Below are 21227 nucleotides of genomic sequence, written 5' to 3'. Positions count from 1 at the left end.
GGGCAGGGACTTTGGGGAAGGGATTGGGATGGGGGCGGGAGGGGATGGGGCAGGGGTGGAGTCGAGTAGGGGCGGGGCCAGGGGCAGAGTGGGGTTGAGCACCCACCGGCGCCAGAAGAAGTCGGTGCCTATGGCAGAGCCCCCTACTGTAGCCACAGCCTATGCCAACAGAAGGTGATTTTCTTCATTATGGTTACGCCACTTCCACGAACAACACTAGCTGTGCTGACGGAAGCTCTCTTCTGTCAGCATAGCTGCATCTACATGGAGGTTTGGCAGCATAATAGCTATGTTGGCTAGGTATGTGGACCACACACACAACACTCTAACCAACACAGCTATTCTGGCAAAACTTTGTTGCATAGACCTGGTGGGAGAGACCCTCAGTCTCTCAGGAGTATTTGAGCCTGAAGTGAAGTGTAAGATTAGATGAGACTAAATATCCGTGTAAGGTATTTGTTGGTTTAAAATCATTTTCCTCTAATATTTTGTTCCAGCTACTATATGAAATAAACAGAAATATTGGTTTTAAGAAAGTTGTTGGTCAATGTCACTGGTCACAGGTTCCCAAAGGCAGGAAATGCAGGTGTGTGAAACCCAGGTAGACCAGGAGGATGGCAAGTGGTTAGTTTACACAGGGTAGTTTAGCTAGGGCCTGACCTAAGGGTTTATCTGCATGGGAAAATTGACTGGCCTGAAGATAGCAGTATAACTAGGGTTACCACATTTCAAGTTCCCAAACAGAGGACACTGCTGGGGGGTGGGGGGCGGAAGGGAGGGAGAGCTGGAGGGATATTCATTTTGGGGGGTACTGGAGAGGTATTTGGGGGTGCTGGAGGGTGTGTGTGTGTGTACTGGGAGGGGTATTTGGAGGTGATGGAGGGTGTGTATGTACTGGGAGGGATATTTGGAGGGTGCAGGAGGGGGTGTGTGTACTGGGAGGGGTATTTGGGGCATGCTGGAGGAGGGTATATACTGGGAGGCATATTTGGAGGGTGCTGGAGGTGTGCGTGTGCTGGGAGGGATATTTCAGGGGTGCTGGAAGGATGTGTGTGTACTGGGAGGGGTATTTGGGGGTGCTGCAGGGTGTGTGTGCTGGGAGTGGTATTTGGGGCATGCTGGAGGGTGTATATGTACTGGGAGGGCTATTTGGGGGGTGCTGGAGGGTGTGTGTGTACTGGGAGGGTTTTTGGGGGTGCTGGAGGGGTATTTGAGGTTGCTGGACAGTGTGTGTGTACTGGGGGAGAATTTGGGGGATCCTGGAGGGTGTGTGTGTACTGGGAGGAGTACCTGAGGGGTGTTAGAAATGGTACCTGCACCCTCACTCTCGAGGCGGGGGGCAGTGTCACTCCCTGTCACAGTGACAGGGCGGTTGGCACAGGCCTAGGATGCAGCGCCAGCCTGTCAGTCAGCACCTCCCTGTGGGCCTCTTCCCTTCCCCAGGGCAAGGAGCTGGGGCCTGGCCATATCACCCCTCCCAGCCGGGCTCTGAGACCCTGTGGCAGGACAGGCGGCCTGGCCGAGAGGCGCTTGGCAGCTCTGCTTAGCTGGCAGGGTGGGTGGGTGGGTGGGCTGGGCCAGGGTGGGATCCAGCAGATGCAGGGGAGGGACTAATCGGGGTTTGGAGACGGCTTTTTCTGAGCTGCAACATCTGCTCCACAAAAATCCAGGACATTTCCCCTTATTTCAAAAACCCGCCTGGATGGAGGGCGGAAGGTCAAAAAAAGAGGTCATGTCTGGGAAAATCCGGAGACATGGTACCCCTAAGTATAATTATGCCAGTATAACCCCCCATGTGGATATTATTCTGGAATATAGTAACTTTATTCCTGTATAATTACTCTGTATTGGAATTGTGAGATTCTGCCCCAACACAGAGAAGGACAGGAGTTCTAACACCTCAGGAGATGCTCTGAGAGAGACCAGAAAGGGGACCAAGGTAGAGCGAGTCCTGTAACTGTGGTTTCAGAGTAGCAGCCGTGTTAGTCTGTATTCGCAAAAAGAAAAGGAGGACTTGTGGCAGCTTATCATACACATTGAAAGGAGAGTGATCACTTTAGATAAGCTGTTACCAGCAGGAGAGTGGGGTGGGAGGAGAGAAAACCTTTTGTAGTAATAAACATCCATTTTTTTCATGGTCTGTGTGTATAAAAACATCTTCTGTATTTTCCACAGTATGCATCCGATGAAGTGAGCTGTAGCTCACGAAAGCTCATGCTCAAATAAATTGGTTAGTCTCTAAGGTGCCACAAGTACTCCTTTTCTTCTTCCTGTAACTGTGACACTCCTATATAATGCAGCCCCCATTTGATATGGAGATTGCATTGGTCTCATTGGCTGATCTCCTAGCACTGGCCAAAGGTCATGTGTCAGGTATCCATGCTACTGCATACTGAAAGTTCCCTAGTGCACCATGGTAGCAGGGTCGACACATCCAGTTAGTGCACAGCAGGCTACTGAGCTGTACATTCAGAGACACCCTCGTTTGCTGTGAACTAGCTAGCCCTGTAGACAAGCCCTCATTCTCTCTCTCATCCTCTCCCAAGGGAGAGAACTGTGCAAGTCTAGTTCCATAGATTTTAAGACCATCATATGTTCCAGAAAGGCATTCAGTATTGTTCTGAAGAGGTCAAGAGATGGAGAATCCATCACTTCCCTTGGTAGTCTGTTCCAATGATTAATCACCCTTACTGTTAAAAAGTTGTGCCTTGCCTCCAATTTGAATTTCTCTGGCTTTAATTTCTAGGCACTGGTCTTGCTGTGCCTTTCTCCACGAGATTAAAGAGTTCTCTAGTAGCCAGTATTTTCTCCCCTTGCACACCGCATGCAAGTCACCGCTCAGTCTTCTTTTAGACAAACTAAATAGAGTGAGCTCTTCAAGTTTCTTACTGTAAGACATTTGTTCCTGCTTTTGAACCATTTTTGTGGCTCTGTTCTGCACCCTCTCTAGTTTTCAAAATCCTTTTTAAACTGTGGACACCAGAACAGGTGCAGTATTCCAGTATCGGTCTCATTAATTAGCCCTTTTTGGCACAGCCTCACAATGGGAGCTCATGTTCAGTTGCTTGTCCACTATGACCTCCAAATCCTTTTCAGAGTCATAGAATCGCAGAATCCTAGAATATCAGGGTTGGAAGGGACCTCAGGAGGTCATCTAGTCCAACCCCCTGCTCAAAGCAGGACCAATCCCCAACTAAATCATCCCAGCCAGGGCTTTGTCAAGCCTGACCTTAAAAACTTCTAAGGAAGGAGATTCCACCACCTCCCTAGGTAATGCATTCCAGTGTTTCACCACCCTCCTAGTGAAAAAGTTTTTCCTAATATCCAACCTAGACCTCCCCCACTGCAACTTGAGACCATTACTCCTCGTTCTGTCATCTGCTACCACTGAGAACAGTCTAGCTCCATCCTCTTTGGAACCCCCTTTCAGGGTGTTGAAAGCAGCTATCAAATCCCCCCTCATTCTTCTCTTCTGCAGACTAAACAATCCCAGTTCCCTCAGCCTCTCCTCATAAGTCATGTGTTCCAGTCCCCTCATCATTTTTGTTGCCCTCCGCTGGATGCTTTCCAATTTTTCCACATCCTTCTTGTAGTGTGGGGCCCAAAACTGGACACAGTACTCCAGATGAGGCCTCACCAGTGTCGAATAGAGGGGAACGATCACGTCCCTCGATCTGCTGGCAATGCCCCTACTTATACATCCCAAAATGCCATTGGCCTTCTTGGCAACAAGGGCACACTGTTGACTCATATCCAGCTTCTCGTCCACTGTAACCCCTAGGTCCTTTTCTGCAGAACTGCTGCCAAGCCATTCGGTCCCTAGTCTGTAGCGGTGCATGGGTTTTGTTCAATATCTTCATTAATGATCATATTGAACAAAACTGGCCCCAGGACTGACCTGGAGGATGGCGTGGTTTGCACGCCAGATCTGGAGGATGGCGTGGATTGCACTCTCAGCAAGTTTGCAGATGACGCTAAACTGGGAGGAGAGGTAGATATGCTGGAGGGTAGGGATAGGATACAGAGGGACCTAGACAAATTAGAGGATTGGGCCAAAAGAAATCTGATGAGGTTCAGCAAGGACAAGTGCAGAGTCCTGCATTTAGGATGGAAGAATCCCATGCACCGCTACAGACTAGGGACCGAATGGCTAGGCAGCAGTTCTGCAGAAAAGGACCTAGGGGTTACAGTGGAGGAGAAGCTGGATATGAGTCAACAGTGTGCCCTTGTTGCCAAGAAGGCCAATGGCATTTTGGGATGTATAAGTAGGGGCATTGCCAGCAGATCGAGGGATGTGATCATTCCCCTCTATTCGACATTGGTGAGGCCTCATCTGGAGTACTGTGTCCAGTTTTGGGCCCACACTACAAGAAGGATGTGGAAAAATTGGAAAGAGTCCAGCGGAGGGCAACAAAAATGTTTAGGGGACTGGAACACATGACTTATGGGGAGAGGCTGAGGGAACTGGGATTGTTTAGTCTGCGGAAGAAAAGAACGAGGGGGTATTTGATAGCTGCTTTCAACACCCTGAAATGGGGTTCCAAAGAGGATGGATCTAGACTGTTCTCAGTGGTAGCTGATGACAGAACAAGGAGTAATGGTCTCAAGTTAGAGTGGGGGAGGTTTAGGTTGAATATTAGGAAAAACTTTTTCACTAGGAGGGTGGTAAAGCACTGGAATGCGTTATCTAGGGATGTGGTGGAATCTCCTTCCTTTGAGGTTTTTAAGGTCAGGCTTGACAAAGCCCGGGTTAACAATCTCAAATGCTGCCAAGGGGCGACCTGTGCATACCGATAGTGGGGGGGGGGGCAGAGTGATGGCAGACGGCTTCAGCAGCGTTACTGAGTACAAGCCAAGCAGCAAATCAGGGGTGGGGGTGGGGGAAGAGACCCTGCATGCCCCCCCAAATGTCCCCCACAAGAGATCTAATGAGATAAGAATTTATGTCTGCTCTCTGTCCACTGGATGCAGGAGATTATCCACCACTAAAAACTGTTTCCATCCCAAGTCCTGGCCTAAACCAGACTTTGGCAGATCTAGGATTCTGTCTTCAATTCATTGTGTCTATGGAAGGCAGAGTTGAGTTTTACCCTTGGATATGCAGTAGAGAGAGCTGTACCCGCTTTCCTCCCACTGGGAGTAAACTGCTCTGGGCTGACTGCCAAGAAGGTCCCTTGCCACACTTTGTCTCTTTCTCTCTTTTTTTGGAGAGAACGCAGGGTGGGGAGTACTGCCCTGTGTCAACACTTCCTGCATAATATCAAAGCCAGAGCTGACTCAGACAAGAAATGGATTCTGTTTTCTTCTCTCTAATTAATCTTCACAAAGTGTAAATGAGTTGGTTTCATTTTTTCTTTTCAGCTCCCTTCATCAGATAATGTTCCGCCCTATGCTGTTAATTACATGGGGAGTTGGGAGAACGCTGACACCCACTGCGGTTAAAAATAACGGATCAGCATTCAGCAATACAGGCTGGGAGCTATAATCCCTGCGGGGGTGCTCCCTGCTTGGACAGGGATGGAGCATGCTGGGACCTGCATTCTCTGCAGGGAGGCTCCTCCACTTGGAGTGGGACACAGCACTGCAGACGGGGATCTGCAGTTTCTGGCCTGCACTTTAGCTGCCCTTGCTTTATTGTCACTATCATTACTTATTATTGGTATTACTGTAGCTCCCCAAAGCCCCAGTCATGGCCCAGGGTCCCACTGGGCTAGGCCCTGTGCAAACACAGACCAAAAATGTAGCCCCTGCCCCAAAGACCTTACATACCTAAGTATAAGACAAGAGATAACAGACCACAGACAAGCAGGGCTGGAAGGGACCTCAAAGTCATCATGTCCAGCCCACAGCGCTGTGGCAGGGCCAAGTAAACTCAGACAATCCCTGACAGAGGTTTGTCCAACCTGTTTTTTAAAAACTCCAGTGATGGGGATTCCACAACCTACATTGAATGCCCATTGCAGAACTTAACTATCCTTATAGTTAGAAAGCTTTTCCTTACATCTAACTTAAATCTCCCTTGCTGCAGAGTAAGCCCATTGCTTCTTGCCCTGCCTTCGGTGGACAAGGAGAACAACTGATCCCTGTCCTCTCTATAACAGCCCTTAACAGATTGTGATTACGTCCCCCTCAGTCGTCTTTTCTCCAAACTAAATATGCCCAGTTTTTTTAACCTTTTCTCACAGGTCAGGTTTTCTAAACCTTTTATCATTTGTGTTAGAATCATAGAATCACAGAAGATCAGGGTTGGAAGACACCTCAGGAGGTTCTAGTCCAACCCCCAGCTCAAAGCAGGACCAACCCCAACTAAATCATCCCAGCCAGGGCTTTGTCAAGCCAGGCCTTAACAACCTCTAAGGATGGAGATTCCACCACCTCCCTAGGGAACGCATTCCAGTGCTTCACCACCCTCCTAGTGAAATAGTGTTTCCTAATATCCAACCTAAACCTCCCCCACTGCAACTTGAGACCATTACTCCTCGTTCTGTCATCTGCCACCACTGAGAACAGCTGAGATACATCCTCTTTGGAACCCCTCTTCAGGTAGTTGAAGGCTGCTATCAAATCCCCCCTCATTCTTCTCTTCTGCAGACTAAATAACCCCAGTTCCCTCAGCCTCTCCTTCTAAGTCATGTGCCCCAGCCCCCTAATCCTTTTCGTTGCCCTTCACTGGACTTGCTCCAATTTGTCCACATCCTTTCTGTAGTGCCGGACACAAAACTGAACGCAGTATTCCAGATGTGGCCTCACTAGTGCCGAATAGAGGGGAATAATCACTTCCCTCGAGACTTCTTGGCAACAAGGGCACACTGTTGACTCATATCCAGCTTTTCGTCCACTGTAATCCCCAGGTCCTTTTCTGCAGAACTGCCGCTGTTGCTCTCCTCTGGACTCTCTTCAATTTGTCCCCATCTTTCCTAGAGTGTGGCACCCAGAGCTGGACAGAGTACTGCAGCTGAGGCCTCACCAGTGCCGAGTATAGCGGGACAATTACTTCCTGTGTCCTACACACAACACTCCTGTAAATATACCCTGAATGATACTAGCCTTTTTCATACCTGCATCACATTGCTGACTCATATTCATGATCCGTTATAACCCCTAGATCCTTTTCAGCAGTATGACCACCTAGCCAGTTATTTCCAGTCACTTCCCATTTTGTAGTCGTGCAATTGATTTTTCCTTCCTACTTGTAGTACTTTGCACTTATCTTTACTGAATTTCATCTTGTTGAATTTAGACCAATTCTCCAATTTGTCATAGCCATTTTAAATTAAAATCCTGTCCTCCAAAGTGTTTGCAACCCCTCCCATCTTGGTGTCATCTGCAAACTTTAGAAGCATACTCTCCACTTCTTTATCCAAGCCATTAATGAAAATATTGAATAGTACCAGACCCAGGACTGACCCCTGCATGACCCCATGATATACGTCCTCCCAGTTTGATAGAAACCATTGATAACTTCTCTTTCAGTATAGTGTTTCAACCAGTTTTGCACCCATTTTATGGTAATTTCATCTAGACCGCATTTCTCTAGTTTACTTATGAGAATGGTACAGGGGACTGTGTCAAAAGCCTTACTAAAATCAAGATATATCACATCTAATACTTCCCCCCATCCACTAGGCCAGTAACCCTGTCAAAGAGGGACGCAGACTGACAGACGAGGGAGTACATAAGAACAGCCATACTGTATCAGACCAATGATCCATCCAGCCCATTATCCTGTCTTCCGACAGTGGCCAATGTCGGGTGCTTCAGAGGGAATGAACAGAACAGGTAATCATCAAGTGATCCATCCCCTGTCGCCCATTCCCAGCTTCTGGCAAACAGAGGCTAGGGACACCATCCCTGTCCATCCTGGCTAATACCCAGTCTTATTAATCTCTCCTCATATAGAAGTCGTTCCATACTCCTAATAATTTTTGTTGCCCTTTTCTGAACCTTTTCCAATTCCAATATATCTTTTTTTGAGATGGGGCGACCACATCTGCATGCAGTATTCAAGGTTTTGGGTGTACCATGGATTTATATAGAGGCAATATGATATTTTGTGTCTTATTATCTATCCCTTTCCTAATGATTCCCAACATTCTGTTTGCTTTTTTGACAGCCGCTGCACACTGAGTGGATGTTTTCCAGGGGTGAAAGTAAGTTAGAGGACTTACCGGTACGTCGGAGTCCTGCGCAGGGGGCGTAGCCTCGACCGGAAGAGGCATGGCTTTAACAGGAAGAGGCAGGGCCTTAAATCCCCAGGCACTTTAAATCTTGATTTAAAGGGCCAGGGCTCCAGCTACGGTAGTGGCGGCTGGGAGCCCCGGGCCCTTTAAATCACCCCCGAGCTACCAGCTGCAGAGGTGGCTGGGAACCCCGGGGCTCGGGGGCAATTTAAAGAGCCCAGGGCTCCAGCTGCCGCTACCGCAGCAGATCCCCGGGCCCTTTAAATCACTGAGGATCCCTGGGGGCTCCTGGCTGCCACCACTACCCTGGGGCTCTGGGCTCTGGCAGAGCTTTAAAGGGCCTGGGGCTCCACTGTGGTAGCAGCTGCTGGAGCCCCGAGCCCTTTAAATCCCCCCTGAGCCCTGGTGCCTGAGCCCTGGGCTAGTGGCGGCCAGGCTCCGTCGGAGATTTAAAGGGCCGGGGCGGTAGCAGTGGCTGGAGCTCCGGGACCCTTTAAATCCCTGCCAGAGCCCTGCCACCGCTACCCCAGGGCTCGGGCAGCAGGGCTCAAGCGGAGATTTAAAGGGCTTGGGGCTCCAGCAGCCGCTATTGCCCCGGCCCTTTAAATCCACTCCGGAGCCCCCGCCGTCGCTACCCTAGGGCTTTGGCAACAGGGCTCAGGTGGGGATTTAAAGGCCTTGGGGCTCCGGCAGCCACTACCGCCCCAGCCCTTTAAATCCCTACCAGAGCCCCGCTGCCGCTACCCCAGGGCTTTGGCAGCAGGGCTCAGGTGGAGATTTAGAGGGCCGGGGCGGTAGCCGGGGCTGGAGCTCCGGGGCCCTTTAAATTCCCGCCGCAGCCCTGCCACCGCTACCCCAGGGCTTTAAATTGCCGTCTGGGAAAGCCGGTCCCAGTACAGCGCACCGGCTCTTACCGGTACGCTGTACTGGGGCGTACCAGCTTACTTTTACCTCTGATGTTTTCAGAGAACTATCCACAATGACTCCAAGATCTCTTTCCTGACTTGTAACAGCTAATTTAGATCCCATCACTTGTCTCATTGTACAAGGAAACAATGAGATAAAGTTGGTCAGCATGATAGGCTGTAGTCTCAGCACACCAGCAGCCAAACCATTGTCAAGTTTTTTGTAGGTATCACAGCAAAGAAGAATGTTAAGGAAGGATTTCAAGAAGGATAATAAGGTAGCTTTGAAGATGTTTATGGAGAGCTTCTCCCAATCATGAGGGGAAGCACAAGAGAGAGCATAAAGGGGCTTGATTGAAAATGTAACAGCTGGATGATGGAGGCTGGCACCACTGGCCAATCCAAAGTAGGAGTCAACACCTCAATAGTACATGAGAGATAACAGGTATGGTGGGGATAGGCTAGGAAGGGTCTTGAAATTTAAGACCAGAAGCTTTCGTTTAGTGTGACAGAGAAGGGGTAGCCAATGGAGGCGCTGTGTAACTCCCTCCCTCTCTACTAGACATGGCACTGTGCCGACAGGGAAGGATTCCGATGCAGTAATACTTAATGGCACCAATTCTGCTCGATGCAGGTCCCCTCACTCCATCTAACCATGTGTAACAGTGTGGCAAATTCTAGCACCCTGCAGAAACGCACAGGAATTGCTAGACTGGATCTGCTCAGTGGCCAGTCTAGTTCTGTATGATGTCTGACAGAGGGCAGCAACAGATGCTTCAGAGAATGAGTGCACACACACACAAACACACTCCCATATACCTGCCCTCTCCAGAACCGTGCTGGGGTTTCAGCTGTAGGGACAAAAAGGGCCAGGTCTCCCCTGCCCTTCTCACCTGGGACAGCAGGGTTGTACCCTCCAGGGTGGATTTCATCAGCTGATTGACAGTCAGGAAGAATTGCTGCAATGATGCCTGGAATTCTGCTTTTTCTTTCCCTTCATAGAGTCTGAGGCAAAACAAACAGAATAAATATCAGGCCCCTCTTCCTCCCTTGTTCACTGAAGTGACCTTTTTAGTTGATGACATAAGAAAGGATATATCCAAGGAGGCAATAATTCTTCCTACATGGCCTATTCAGACTTCATAAGAACATAGGAATGGCCATACTGGACAGACCAATGGTCCATCTAACCTTTGACAAGGTCCCTCACCAAAGGCTCTTACGCAAAGTTAGCTGCCATGGGATAAGAAGGAAGGTCCTATTATGGATTGGTAACTGGTTAAAAGATAGGAAACAAAGGGTAGGTATAAATGGTCAGTTTTCAGAATGGAGAGAGGTAAATAGTGGTGTCCCCGAGGGGTCTGTTCTGGGACCAGTCCTATTCAACATATTTATCAATGATCTGGAAAAAGGGGTAAACAGTGAGGTGGCAAAATTTGCAGATGATACAAAATTACTAAAGATAGTTAAGACCCAGGCAGACTGCAAAGAGCTACAAAAGAATCTCTCAAAACTGGTTTCAGAGTAGCAGCCGTGCTAGTCTGTATCCGCAAAAAGAAAAGGAGTACTTGTGGCACCTTAGAGACTAACAAATTTATTAGAGCATAAGCTTTCATGGGCTACAGCCCACTTCATCAGACGCATAGAATGGAACATATAGTAAGAAGATATATATATATATACAGAGAAGGTGGAAGTTGCCGTACAAACTGTAAGAGGCTAATGAATTAAAATGAGCTGTTATCAGCAGGAGAAAAAAACTTTTGTAGTGATAATCAAGATGGCCCATTTAGACAGTTGACAAGAAGATGTGAGGATACTTAACATGGGGAAATAGATTCAATATGTGTAGGTTTCAGAGTAACAGCTGTGTTAGTCTGTATTCGCAAAAAGAAAAGGAGTACTTGTGGCACCTTAGAGACTAACCAATTTATTTGAGCATAAGCTTTCGTGAGCTACAGCTCACTTCATCGGATGCATACTGTGCATATGTGTAATGACCCAGCCCCTCCCAGTCTCCATTCAAAGCCAAGTTAATGGTATCTAGTTTGCATATTAATTCAAGCTCAGCAGTTTCTCGTTGGAGTCTGTTTTTGAAGCTTTTCTGTTGCAAAATTGCCACCCTTAAGTCTTTTACTGAGTGGTCAGAGAGGTTGAAGTATTTTTGAATGTTATGATTCCCGATGTCAGATTTGTGTCCATTTATTCTTTTGAGTAGAGACTGTCCGGTTTGGCCAACGTACATGGCAGAGGGGCATTGCTGGCACAGGATGGCATATATCACATTGGTAGATGTGCAGGTGAACGAGTCCCTGATGGTGTGGCTGATGTGATTAGGTCCTATGATGGTGTCACTTGAATAAATATGTGGACAGAGTTGACATCGGGCTTTGTTGCAAGGATAGGTTCCTGGGTTAGTGTTTTTGTTGTGTGGTGTGTGGTTGCTGGAGAGTATTTGCTTCAGGCTGGGGGGCTGTCTGTAAGAATGCTTGAAAGAGATCTTGGAGTCATTGTGAATAGTTCTCTGAAAACATTCACTCAATGTGAAGTGGCAGTCAAAAAAGCAAACAGAATGCTGGGAATAATTAAAAAAGGAATAGATAATAGGACAGAAAATATCATGTTGCCTCTATATAGATCCATAGTACGCCCACATCTTGAATACTGTGTGCAGATGTGGTCGTCCCATCTCAAAAAAGATATATTGGAATTGGAAAAGGTTCAGAAAAGGGCAACAAAAATTATTAGGGGTATGGAATGGCTTCTATATGAGGAGAAATTAATAAGAATGGGACTTTTCAGCTTGGAAAAGAGACGGCTAAGGGGAGATGTGATTGAGGTCTATAAAATCATGACTGGTGTAGAGAAAGTAGATAAGGAAGTGTTGTTTACTACTTCTCATAACACAAGAACTAGGGGTCACCAAATGAAATTAATAGGCAGAATGTTTAAAACACACAAAAGGAAGTATTTCTTCACACAACCCACAGTCAACCTGTGGAACTCCTTGCCAGAGGATGTTGTAAAGGCCAAGGGTATAACAGGGGTCAAAAAAGAACTAGATAAGTTCATGGAGGATAGGTCCATCAATAGCTATTAGCCAGGATGGGCAGGAATGGCGTCCATAGCCTCTGTCTGCCAGAAGCTAGGAATGGGCGACAGGGGATGGATCACTTGGTGATGCCCTGTTCTGTTCATTCTCTCTGGGGCACCTGGCACTGGCCACTGTCGGAAGACAGGATACTGGGCTAGATGGACCTTTGGTCTGACCCAGTAGGGCCATTCTTATGTTCTTAGTATCCTGTCTTCTGACAGTGGCTGGTGCCAGATGCTTCAGAGGGAGTGAACAGAACAGGGCAATTTATCATCCAGTCCCAGCTTCTGGAAGTCAGAGGTTTAGGGACATCCAGTGCATGGGTTTGCATCTCAGACCCTCTTGGCTAATAGCCATTGATGTACCTGTCCTCCATTAACTTATTTAATTATTTTTTGAAACCAGTTACACTTTTAGCCTTTACAGCACCCTCTGGTACAGTTCCACAGACTGACTGTGCATTGTGTGAAAAAGTACTTCATTATATTTGTTTTAAACCTGCTGCCTCTTAATTTCACTAGGTGACTCCTGGTTTGTGTGTTATGTGAAGGGATAAATAATACGTCCCTAATCACTTTCTCCACAGGGTTTGTGATTTTATAGACCTTTATCATACCCCCCACCCCCTCAGTCGTCTCTTTTCTAAGCTGAAAAGTTCCAGTCTTTTTCATTTCTCCTCCTACGGAAGCTGTTCCAGACCCCTCAGCATTTTTGTTGCCCCTCTCTGTACTTTTTCCAGTTCTAATGTATCTTTTTTGAGATGGGGTAACCAGAACTGCACGCAGTGCTCAAGGTGTGGGCATACCATGGATTTATATATTGGCATTATAATATTTTCTGTCTTACCATCTACCCCTTTTCTAATGGTTCCTACCATTGTTAACTATTTGTGACTGCTGCTGCATATTGAGCAGATGTTTTCAGAGGACTATCCACAACGACTCCAAGACTGCTTTCCGGAGTATAACAGCTAACTTAGACCCCATCGTTTTGTATGTATAGTGGGGGTTATGTTTTCCAGTGTGCATTACTTTGCACTTATCAACACTGAATTTCATCTGCCATTTTGTTGCTCAGTCACCCAGTTTTGTGAGATCCCTTTGTAATTATTTGCAGTGTGTTTTAGACTTAACTATCTTGAGTAATTTTGTATCCTCTCCAAACTTTGCCACCTCATTGTTTACCCCTTTTTCCAGATCATTTATGAATATGTTGAACAGCACTGCTTCCAGTACCGATCCCTTGGGGACCCTGCTGTTTACCTCTCTTCACCGTGAAAACTGACGATTTATTCCTACCCTTTGTTTCTTTTCTTTTAACCACTTACTGATCCATGAATGGACCTTCCCTCTTATCCCATGACAGTTTACTTTGCTTAAGATCCTTTTGTGAGGGACCTTGTCAAAGGCTTTCTGAAAGTCCAAGTATGCTATATACGCTGGATCACCCTTGCCCACGTTTATTGACCCTCTCAAAGAATTCAAACAGATTGGTGAGGCATGAGTTCCTTTTATAAAAGCTGTGTTGACTCTTCCCTAACATATCAGGTAAATCTATGTATTTGATCATTCTGTTCTTTACTACAGTTTCAACCAATTTGCCTGGTACTGAAGTTAGGCTCACCAGCCTGTAATTGCTGGGATCACCTCTGAAGCTCTTTTTTAAAATTGGCATCACGTTAGCTATCCGCCAGACATCTGGTACAGAGGCCGATTTAAGCAATACACGGTAATTTAACTTAATACACAGTGAGAATTAGAATGAATTACAATCCTTCTTGAGCAGCTTCTAAATTAGAACAAAGTTTAAAATAACGCAAGGTAGCTCCCTCTCCCTGTTACTAAGAGAAGGGACAGGATACGAATAATATGAACTGTAGCCAAGCCAATGAGCAATTCTCTCACAGTCTCCTTGGAATTTCCTTTTGCTCTTCTGTCCCTTTTATTCTTTTTTCCCATGAGCAATCACACTGTTGGGCTTCTCTGGCACAAGAATGCATAGAAAGTCGCATATGTGAGTATTTGTGGAAAAACAATTTTACATTTGCAAATGCCAGGAGTGCTTTCACACTCATCCAATGAGGCGGACGGCTCAATATTATGGGACTTGTCTGAGCACTCACAGCTATCCAACATACATAGTGAATTCTTGCACAGGATGGTTTGTGAGCAATATGCAGAATAGGAAAACTGTCCCAGTTTACCTGAAAGTGTCCTTTCTCAAGTAATAAGATCTGTAATTCTGTTGTGATGAATATTTCAACTGGCTTGCATCTTGGGAGCAGAACCAGACCTATCAGTCATTGGCAGTTGGGGAATGCCCCACCCCCTGAAATTCACACTAGCTGAGACCATTTTCATTGCCAGGATAATTCAATTGTACTTTTCTAAATCAGAGATTGTTTTAACTATACTTTGAGCAGAGACAACAGTTTCTCCTGCTGCAGAGCATGTGGATAAATTTGCACTAATTAAATTGTAGCCATTGGTCTGAGTGAGCTCTCTGCTGCCATCTTTTGATGAACTAGGGGAAAGACCTCATGAGTAGACCTTATTTACATAGACACACCTGATCAATTAAGGTGATCAATTTTGGCTGGTTTGGGTTAAAATTCACGGAAGTCTTGCAGGCAGGGGTAATGAAATGTTGTCATCCATATGGTGTCTTGCTTACAACATGCCTGCTAATACATCCCGGAATGATGTTCGCTTTTTTTTGCAACAGTGTTACACTGTTGACCCATATTTAATTTGTGATCTACTCTAACCCCCAGATCCTTTTCGGCAGTACTCCTTCCTAGACAGTCATTTGCCATTTTGTATTTGTGCAATTGATTATCCCTTCCTAAATGGAGTACTTTGCATTTGTCCTTATTGAATTTCATCCTATTTATTTCAGACCATTTCTCCAGTTTGTCAAGATCATTTTGAATTCTAATCCTGTCCTTCAAAGCATTTCCAATCCTTCCCAGCTTGGTATCACCATCCACAAACTTTGTAAGTGTACTCTCTATGCCATTATCTAAATCACTGATGAAGATACTGAATAGAATTGGAGCAAGGACAGCTCCCTGCAGGACCCTACTCGATATGCCCTTTGAGCTTGATTATGAGCCATTAATAACTACCCTCTGAATACGGCTGTCCAACCAGTTGTACACCCACCTTATAGTAGGTTCGTCTAGGTTATATTTCTCTAATTTGCTTATGAGAAGGTTCATAAGGCTTTTGATACTATCTCACATAAAGTCAAGATGTATCCCGTCTACTGCTTCCCTCATTCACAAGGCTTGTAACCCTGTCAAAGAAGGACATTAGACTGGTTTGACATGATTTGTTCTTGACAAATCCATGTTGATTGTTACTTAGCACCTTATTATCTTCTAGATGCTTACATATTGATTGTTTGAATATTTGTTCCATTATCTTTCTGGGTACTAAAGTTAAGATGATTTAATTATCAATTAGATAAATTATGAAAGACTGTAACTTAATTACAACCTAATTTCTTCAAATTATAGCCTGTACATAAGATTTCAATTAATTATAGCTATATGGAAAGTAAAGAGTCTGTGTTATTCTGTTGTTAAGATCATTGACACACCAGAAAGACTAACAGATGCTATATTTCTTAAAGAATCACGGTTTAGTTAATTTTGACTCAATGTAATTAATGGCTTTATTTGTAAATTCTCTTAAAATTGAAAGAGTATATGCTGTAAGTTTGGGTATACACTGTATTTTTCATGTATAACAAAGACATTGATTCCCTGCTGTAACAGCAAAATGTAACTCATCCTTAACTATGGAGTCCTGACTAAAGAATGCATCCCATGAAGTGAGCTGTAGCTCATGAAAGCTTATGCTCAAATAAATTTGTTGGTCTCTAAGGTGTCACAAGTCCTCCTTTTCTTTTTGCGAATACAGACTAACACAGCTGCTACTCTGAAACCTATAATACCATGGTGATCATGGAAGGGACAGTGGGAGCATTTGCCAGATCAAATGGTAATGCTCCAAATGCTATCTATATACAAAGCAAGGAATGTTGTGGGATGGTAAAATGGGAATGTGAAAATGAACCTCCTTTAGGAACTTGTTCAGATGTTTCAGGCAGAGCCCTCCTTCCTTGCTCCTTAATTCTCAAAGCTAGGATGGAGATAGAACTGTTCTTGATGGAGAATGCATGGATTATATAGTTCCAAAATGAAGTGGAGGATGAATGGTTTCCTACCTGTCTTGGTGTTTCCTTGGGGTATTCAAGATTGGGGATGGTCAAAACAGAGCCTGTGGTTCTTGCACAGCTCCATAAAGTACTCCTTCCGGACAATGACCTTATTTTGTCCAAAGGTCTATGTAGCCAAGTGTTCCTGACACCAGTCTGGAGGTCTAACTCTGCATGGGTAGGAGCCATGTAGATTGTTCTGAGATAACTTTTCTGACTTTGTCTCAGCACCCTGGACTTGCTCTAGTTACGCCTTGCAAAGTGGTATTCTCTCCTCTTCTACTCCAGGGACCATTTCAACTTTCCATTTGACCTTTATTCTTTTCTGTTGTATCTGTCAGGGACCAGGATTCTACCTTGACTTTTCTGAAGATTCTGACTGATCAGTCTCAGTTTTCAGAAAAGTTTCTCACTGTAGCACTGAGAACAAACCGAGCAGTGATTTGCCTGGGCATCTGCTTTCAGTGAGCAAAGCTCCATACACCAGTGTGAAACAAATATACATCCCACTATCTTTTCAGAGAGACGGTGCATAAGCTGTGAGATGTTTAGGGTGGGAGGGGTACCAACTGTAGTGCAGCCCACCCTTTTTAGCACTGCTTGACCAAAACACAAGGAGGCCCTTAGGGTGTAAGATGACACCTCATAATTACCGCCCCCCCCAGTTCTGATGCTGCCTGAGAGCTTTCATGCCCAGGGGAGGGGGGTTAAGGTGACCCTGCCCAGACTTGGCTGCCTGTGAAGGGCCTGTAGAGTGAGAAGCCCACTCTTTCAGATGAACATCTCTCTCAGTTGGAAACACTGAATCTCCAACCAGGGAATATAGACACATTTAGTAGTGACAGCAGGTTGAATCTGAATTGGTGCACACTAAAGAACCTTTTGGCCTTATAAAATGGAGGCTGGGGGGCTAGAATTAAGTAAATGGTGGTCCAAGGGGGCCCTTAGCACCTGCTTGTTTTTCCACGTCTGGGCTGCTCTCCATCTTGTCATTCCATAGTCAACTGCTGACAAGAGGAGGAGGTGAGGAAGCATTGCAACCTGCAGCACCAGCTGGGCACAACAGACTGGTTATTAGGGTATGACTATCTGCTGAAGCAGCTGGGGATGACAGGCAGGTACCTTCACGGGTTTTTAGGAGTGGCTAGAATTTCCCAGTCCTCTCTTATATCTTCCCAAGGAGTATGAGGAGGATACACTTACCTTGAGAAGCCCACACCATCTGAGCACAGTTTCACAGCACTGTGTCTCAAAGAGTCTACCTTCTGCTTGTTCTAATATACATTATTATTTTGATCCTCTAACTCTATGCCTCCTCCCCTGACAAGGAAGATGTGTGTGTGCGTGCGTCAGGGGGAACAGAGGAGTTACAGAAATCTCACAAGTCTCACAAAGCATGCCATGTGAGGTCTCTAATGAAAGCCAGTGTCATGCTAGCCATTAATATCATTGTGAAATGTATGTAAAGCTACTATGTAAGGAGTTATGTATATATACTGAAAATATGTTTTAAAATCTATATCAATGTATTAGTTATCAGCAATCTTAAACAAACTTAGGTTTCTCTCAGACAAGAGATGTTTATTCCTTTCTCTCTGTCAGGATGTAAATTAAGCATTGTAAGCTAACACAACAGATGTCCATTTACATACAAAGAGATGTGAAATCAACAGGAAAGGAGGACACAGGAAAAAAACAAACCATGGGAGGCTATCCTGGCTATGGGTCAAGACAATGAACAATAGGGGTATATTTAAAAGGCAAAGAAGACACCCCTTCATCCTGTACCTAGTACATAAATGGACAGTGCATTTGTATTCATGAAAACAGGATCTCAAGTTTGACTGAAAATGCTGCAGAGGACTTTGGGTGAAATCAACTTCTTTAGACAGGAGGTTAACCTGTTAGTGAAGTTTACTCTTCTGAAAGCATATTATGATTTTGTTTTATATGTAACCATTTGTTTCCAATATTCTTACTCGTTATTATTTGAATCTTAAATCTTTGATAATAAACTTATTTGTGTTTTCACTATAAATCTATCTCAGTGCTGTTATCATAGAATCATAGAATCATAGAATATCAGGGTTGGAAGGGACCTCAGGAGGTCATCTAGTCCAACCCCCTGCTCAAAGCAGGACCAATCCCCAATCAAATCATCCCAGCCAAGGCTTTGTCAAGCCTGACCTTAAAAACTTCCAAGGAAGGAGATTCTACCACCTCCCTAGGTAACGCATTCCAGTGTTTCACCACCCTCCTAGTGAAAGTTTTTCCTAATATCCAACCTAAACCTCCCCCACTGCAACTTGACTTATGTTAAGCAAAGTACTGACCCTGAGTTGAATCATACAAACTGGTGTGTTCTGTTCCTTTGGGAGCAGTGGACCTGGTAATTCTGTGAGTAGCCAGTATCAGGGGCTGGATATCACAGGGGAAGACTTCAAAGGGACTTGGGGACTGGGTGCACCTATTGTTAATCTGCAAGACAAAGTCAGGGCTGGCCTACCCCAGAGGAGAGAGCTTGAACAGCTAACTGGCTGATGGTGTTAGGGAGCTGACACCCAGCTGAGCACCAGCAAGACCTCTTCAAGCTGGAGGAAGGGGGGTGACCCACAGCCTTGGCTACCCCAAGAACCATCATGCTGCCATGCTGCGTGCCACAAGGGTGAGCAGGAGAAGCAGGGGCTGATGGATTTATTTATTTCTCCTTTGAGTAACTTGCCCATGAGCCTACTTCAGAGGAAAAGTGAAACTGGGCTCAGGGATTGCTCCAGAAATATTTCAGGTGATTAGGGTTCTCCCTGACCTCTTTGAGGGCAAACTTATTGGCTCCCCTCCTTTTCAGGGACACCTTCAGGGTCTCTCAAGGAAAGGACTGAGGTTTGAGAATGGTCTCCCCAGAAGCTCTAACCCTCTCTGTTGTACAGAGTCCACATGGGACAAATGGGTCTGCATTTCCCTGGGATCTTCTGAGAGGCCTGTTATAGGATGGCAGCAGGGAGAGGGGACTGGGCCTAAGGCCACTTACCATACTCTGGCATTGTCAATGCTGCATCGAGTGTTCTCCATCTATGGTCTGAGGGGAGGGACAGAGGGAACGGAAGAGGGCAGCTGAGCAGAGCAGGGTGGTGGCTGCTAGTGCCCACTTTAGGGATTTCGGCATAAGGTTAATAGGCAGCAGGTTTAAAACAAACAAAATGAAGTATTCCTTCACACAACACACAGTCAACCTGTGGAACTCTTTGCCAGAGGAGGTTGTGAAGGCCAAGACTATAAGAGGATTCAAAAAAGAACTAGATAAGTTCATGGAGGATAGGTCCAACAATGGCTATTAGCCAGGATGGGCAGGGATGGTACCCCTAGCCTCTGTTTGCCAGAAGCTGGGAATGGGCGACAGGGGATGGATCACTTGATGATGACCTGTTCTGTTCATTCCCTCTGGGGCACCTGGCATTGGCCACTGTCGGAAGACAGGATACTGTGGACCTTTGGTCTGACCTAGTATGGCCGTTCTTACGAGGTAACCCTACCTGGACGGGACTGTTAAGGGGACACTGCATTGTCCACACAGAGAAGGCCAAGCTCCCTGTCCAGACATTCAATGAAGGGGGAGAAGTCGGAGACACAGACCTTCCCTTTTGCCTTTGGCATTCTTGGCCTACCTCTCTGCCTGAAGAGACACTGGCTGCCACAACAACTTAGAAGGGGAAACAAAGCTGAGGGGAAAATGTCCCCAAACAACTCTAGAACACAGCCGCAAATTAGACAGACAAATTCTTGAGTCAAACTGTTAGTTTGAAATGTGAAATAATTTCCCTCAGAAAGGTTCCGCATGAGGAAAGCTGCCCACCTGTCACTGGGGAGTAGAGCAAACCTGGCAGAATTTCTGGGGATAGAACATTTTCCTGATACTAGTGGCAGACAGGTCTGGTTCTTCCCCCAAGCTGCAAGAAGGCTGAAGTACCCCTTGTACCAGATCCATGGATTATTGCACAATGAAGAATTAAACAAATTTCCCACATTGCATCGGATACTTTCAAACAACAAATTAATAGGAGGAAATTGAATTAATCAGCTTAATAAGTAACCGAACGTTAGTCTCCACTCTAACAATGATTAAACTGCTATCAGACACCATCCTTTGCAGACTCTGTATAGGGTGATTACTCACACAACACTGAATTTCAACTGTTTAACCATGACACAGCAACACAACAGTTTAGGGCAGGAGGTCAAAAAATACTGTATCCAACTGAAAATAGAAGGGGACTTCAGGAAAGCAAAATTTAGTTACATGGGTTAGAATTTGACTAGAATACCATAGTTAACACTGTGACACCTACAAAAAGAGCCAGAGAATTTTAGTGAGCGTGAATGAAAATTATCTCTGCTTTACATCCAAAAGGTGGCACCACAAGAGCGCAGAGCACCCAGCAGAGCACCCAGAGCTAGGTCACTGGTGTCAGTATTAACTCAGCAGTAGAGAAAGCACCCCTCCAGCACACTGCTCCCTGCCATCATTACTCCAGCACCACTTCCTACAACACCTTGAGTTTTTCCTGTAGGTCTCACGTCCAAGTACTGAGCTGGCCTGGACCTGCTGAGCTTGTACTGTGGCCTGGCTGCTGGAGAAGCACTGGAAAGTGAGTGCAAATAATCAGTGACACTTACTGGGCAAAGAGGTGTCTGGAGCGGACAATGAATTTGAAGATATACTCCAAGGCTTTGAAGGTGCGTAAGAGTGAATCACAGGGCTCCCCTCGGCTGGCTGAGTCCACATACTGCGTCAGCACTGAGATCAGCTTCCTGCACGGTGAAGACAGA

General features: G+C 45.8%; 1 protein-coding gene across 1 annotated transcript in view; it reads right to left on the bottom strand.

The window, feature by feature from the left end:
- LOC102937744 (dedicator of cytokinesis protein 2) overlaps positions 1-21227 on the bottom strand; it is a 326706-nt gene that overhangs the window by 161118 nt on the left and 144361 nt on the right. Inside the window, 2 exon segments of the mRNA XM_043545086.1 lie at positions 9979-10090; positions 21075-21209. Of these exon segments, the coding sequence (XP_043401021.1) occupies positions 9979-10090; positions 21075-21209 (247 nt within the window).

This window comes from Chelonia mydas, chromosome 4 (genome assembly GCF_015237465.2).
Source record: "Chelonia mydas isolate rCheMyd1 chromosome 4, rCheMyd1.pri.v2, whole genome shotgun sequence".
In the NCBI taxonomy this organism is placed as follows: Eukaryota; Metazoa; Chordata; order Testudines; family Cheloniidae; genus Chelonia; species Chelonia mydas.
Note: the sequence above shows the minus strand (reverse complement) of the source record. Positions and strands in the feature narration are given on the sequence as shown.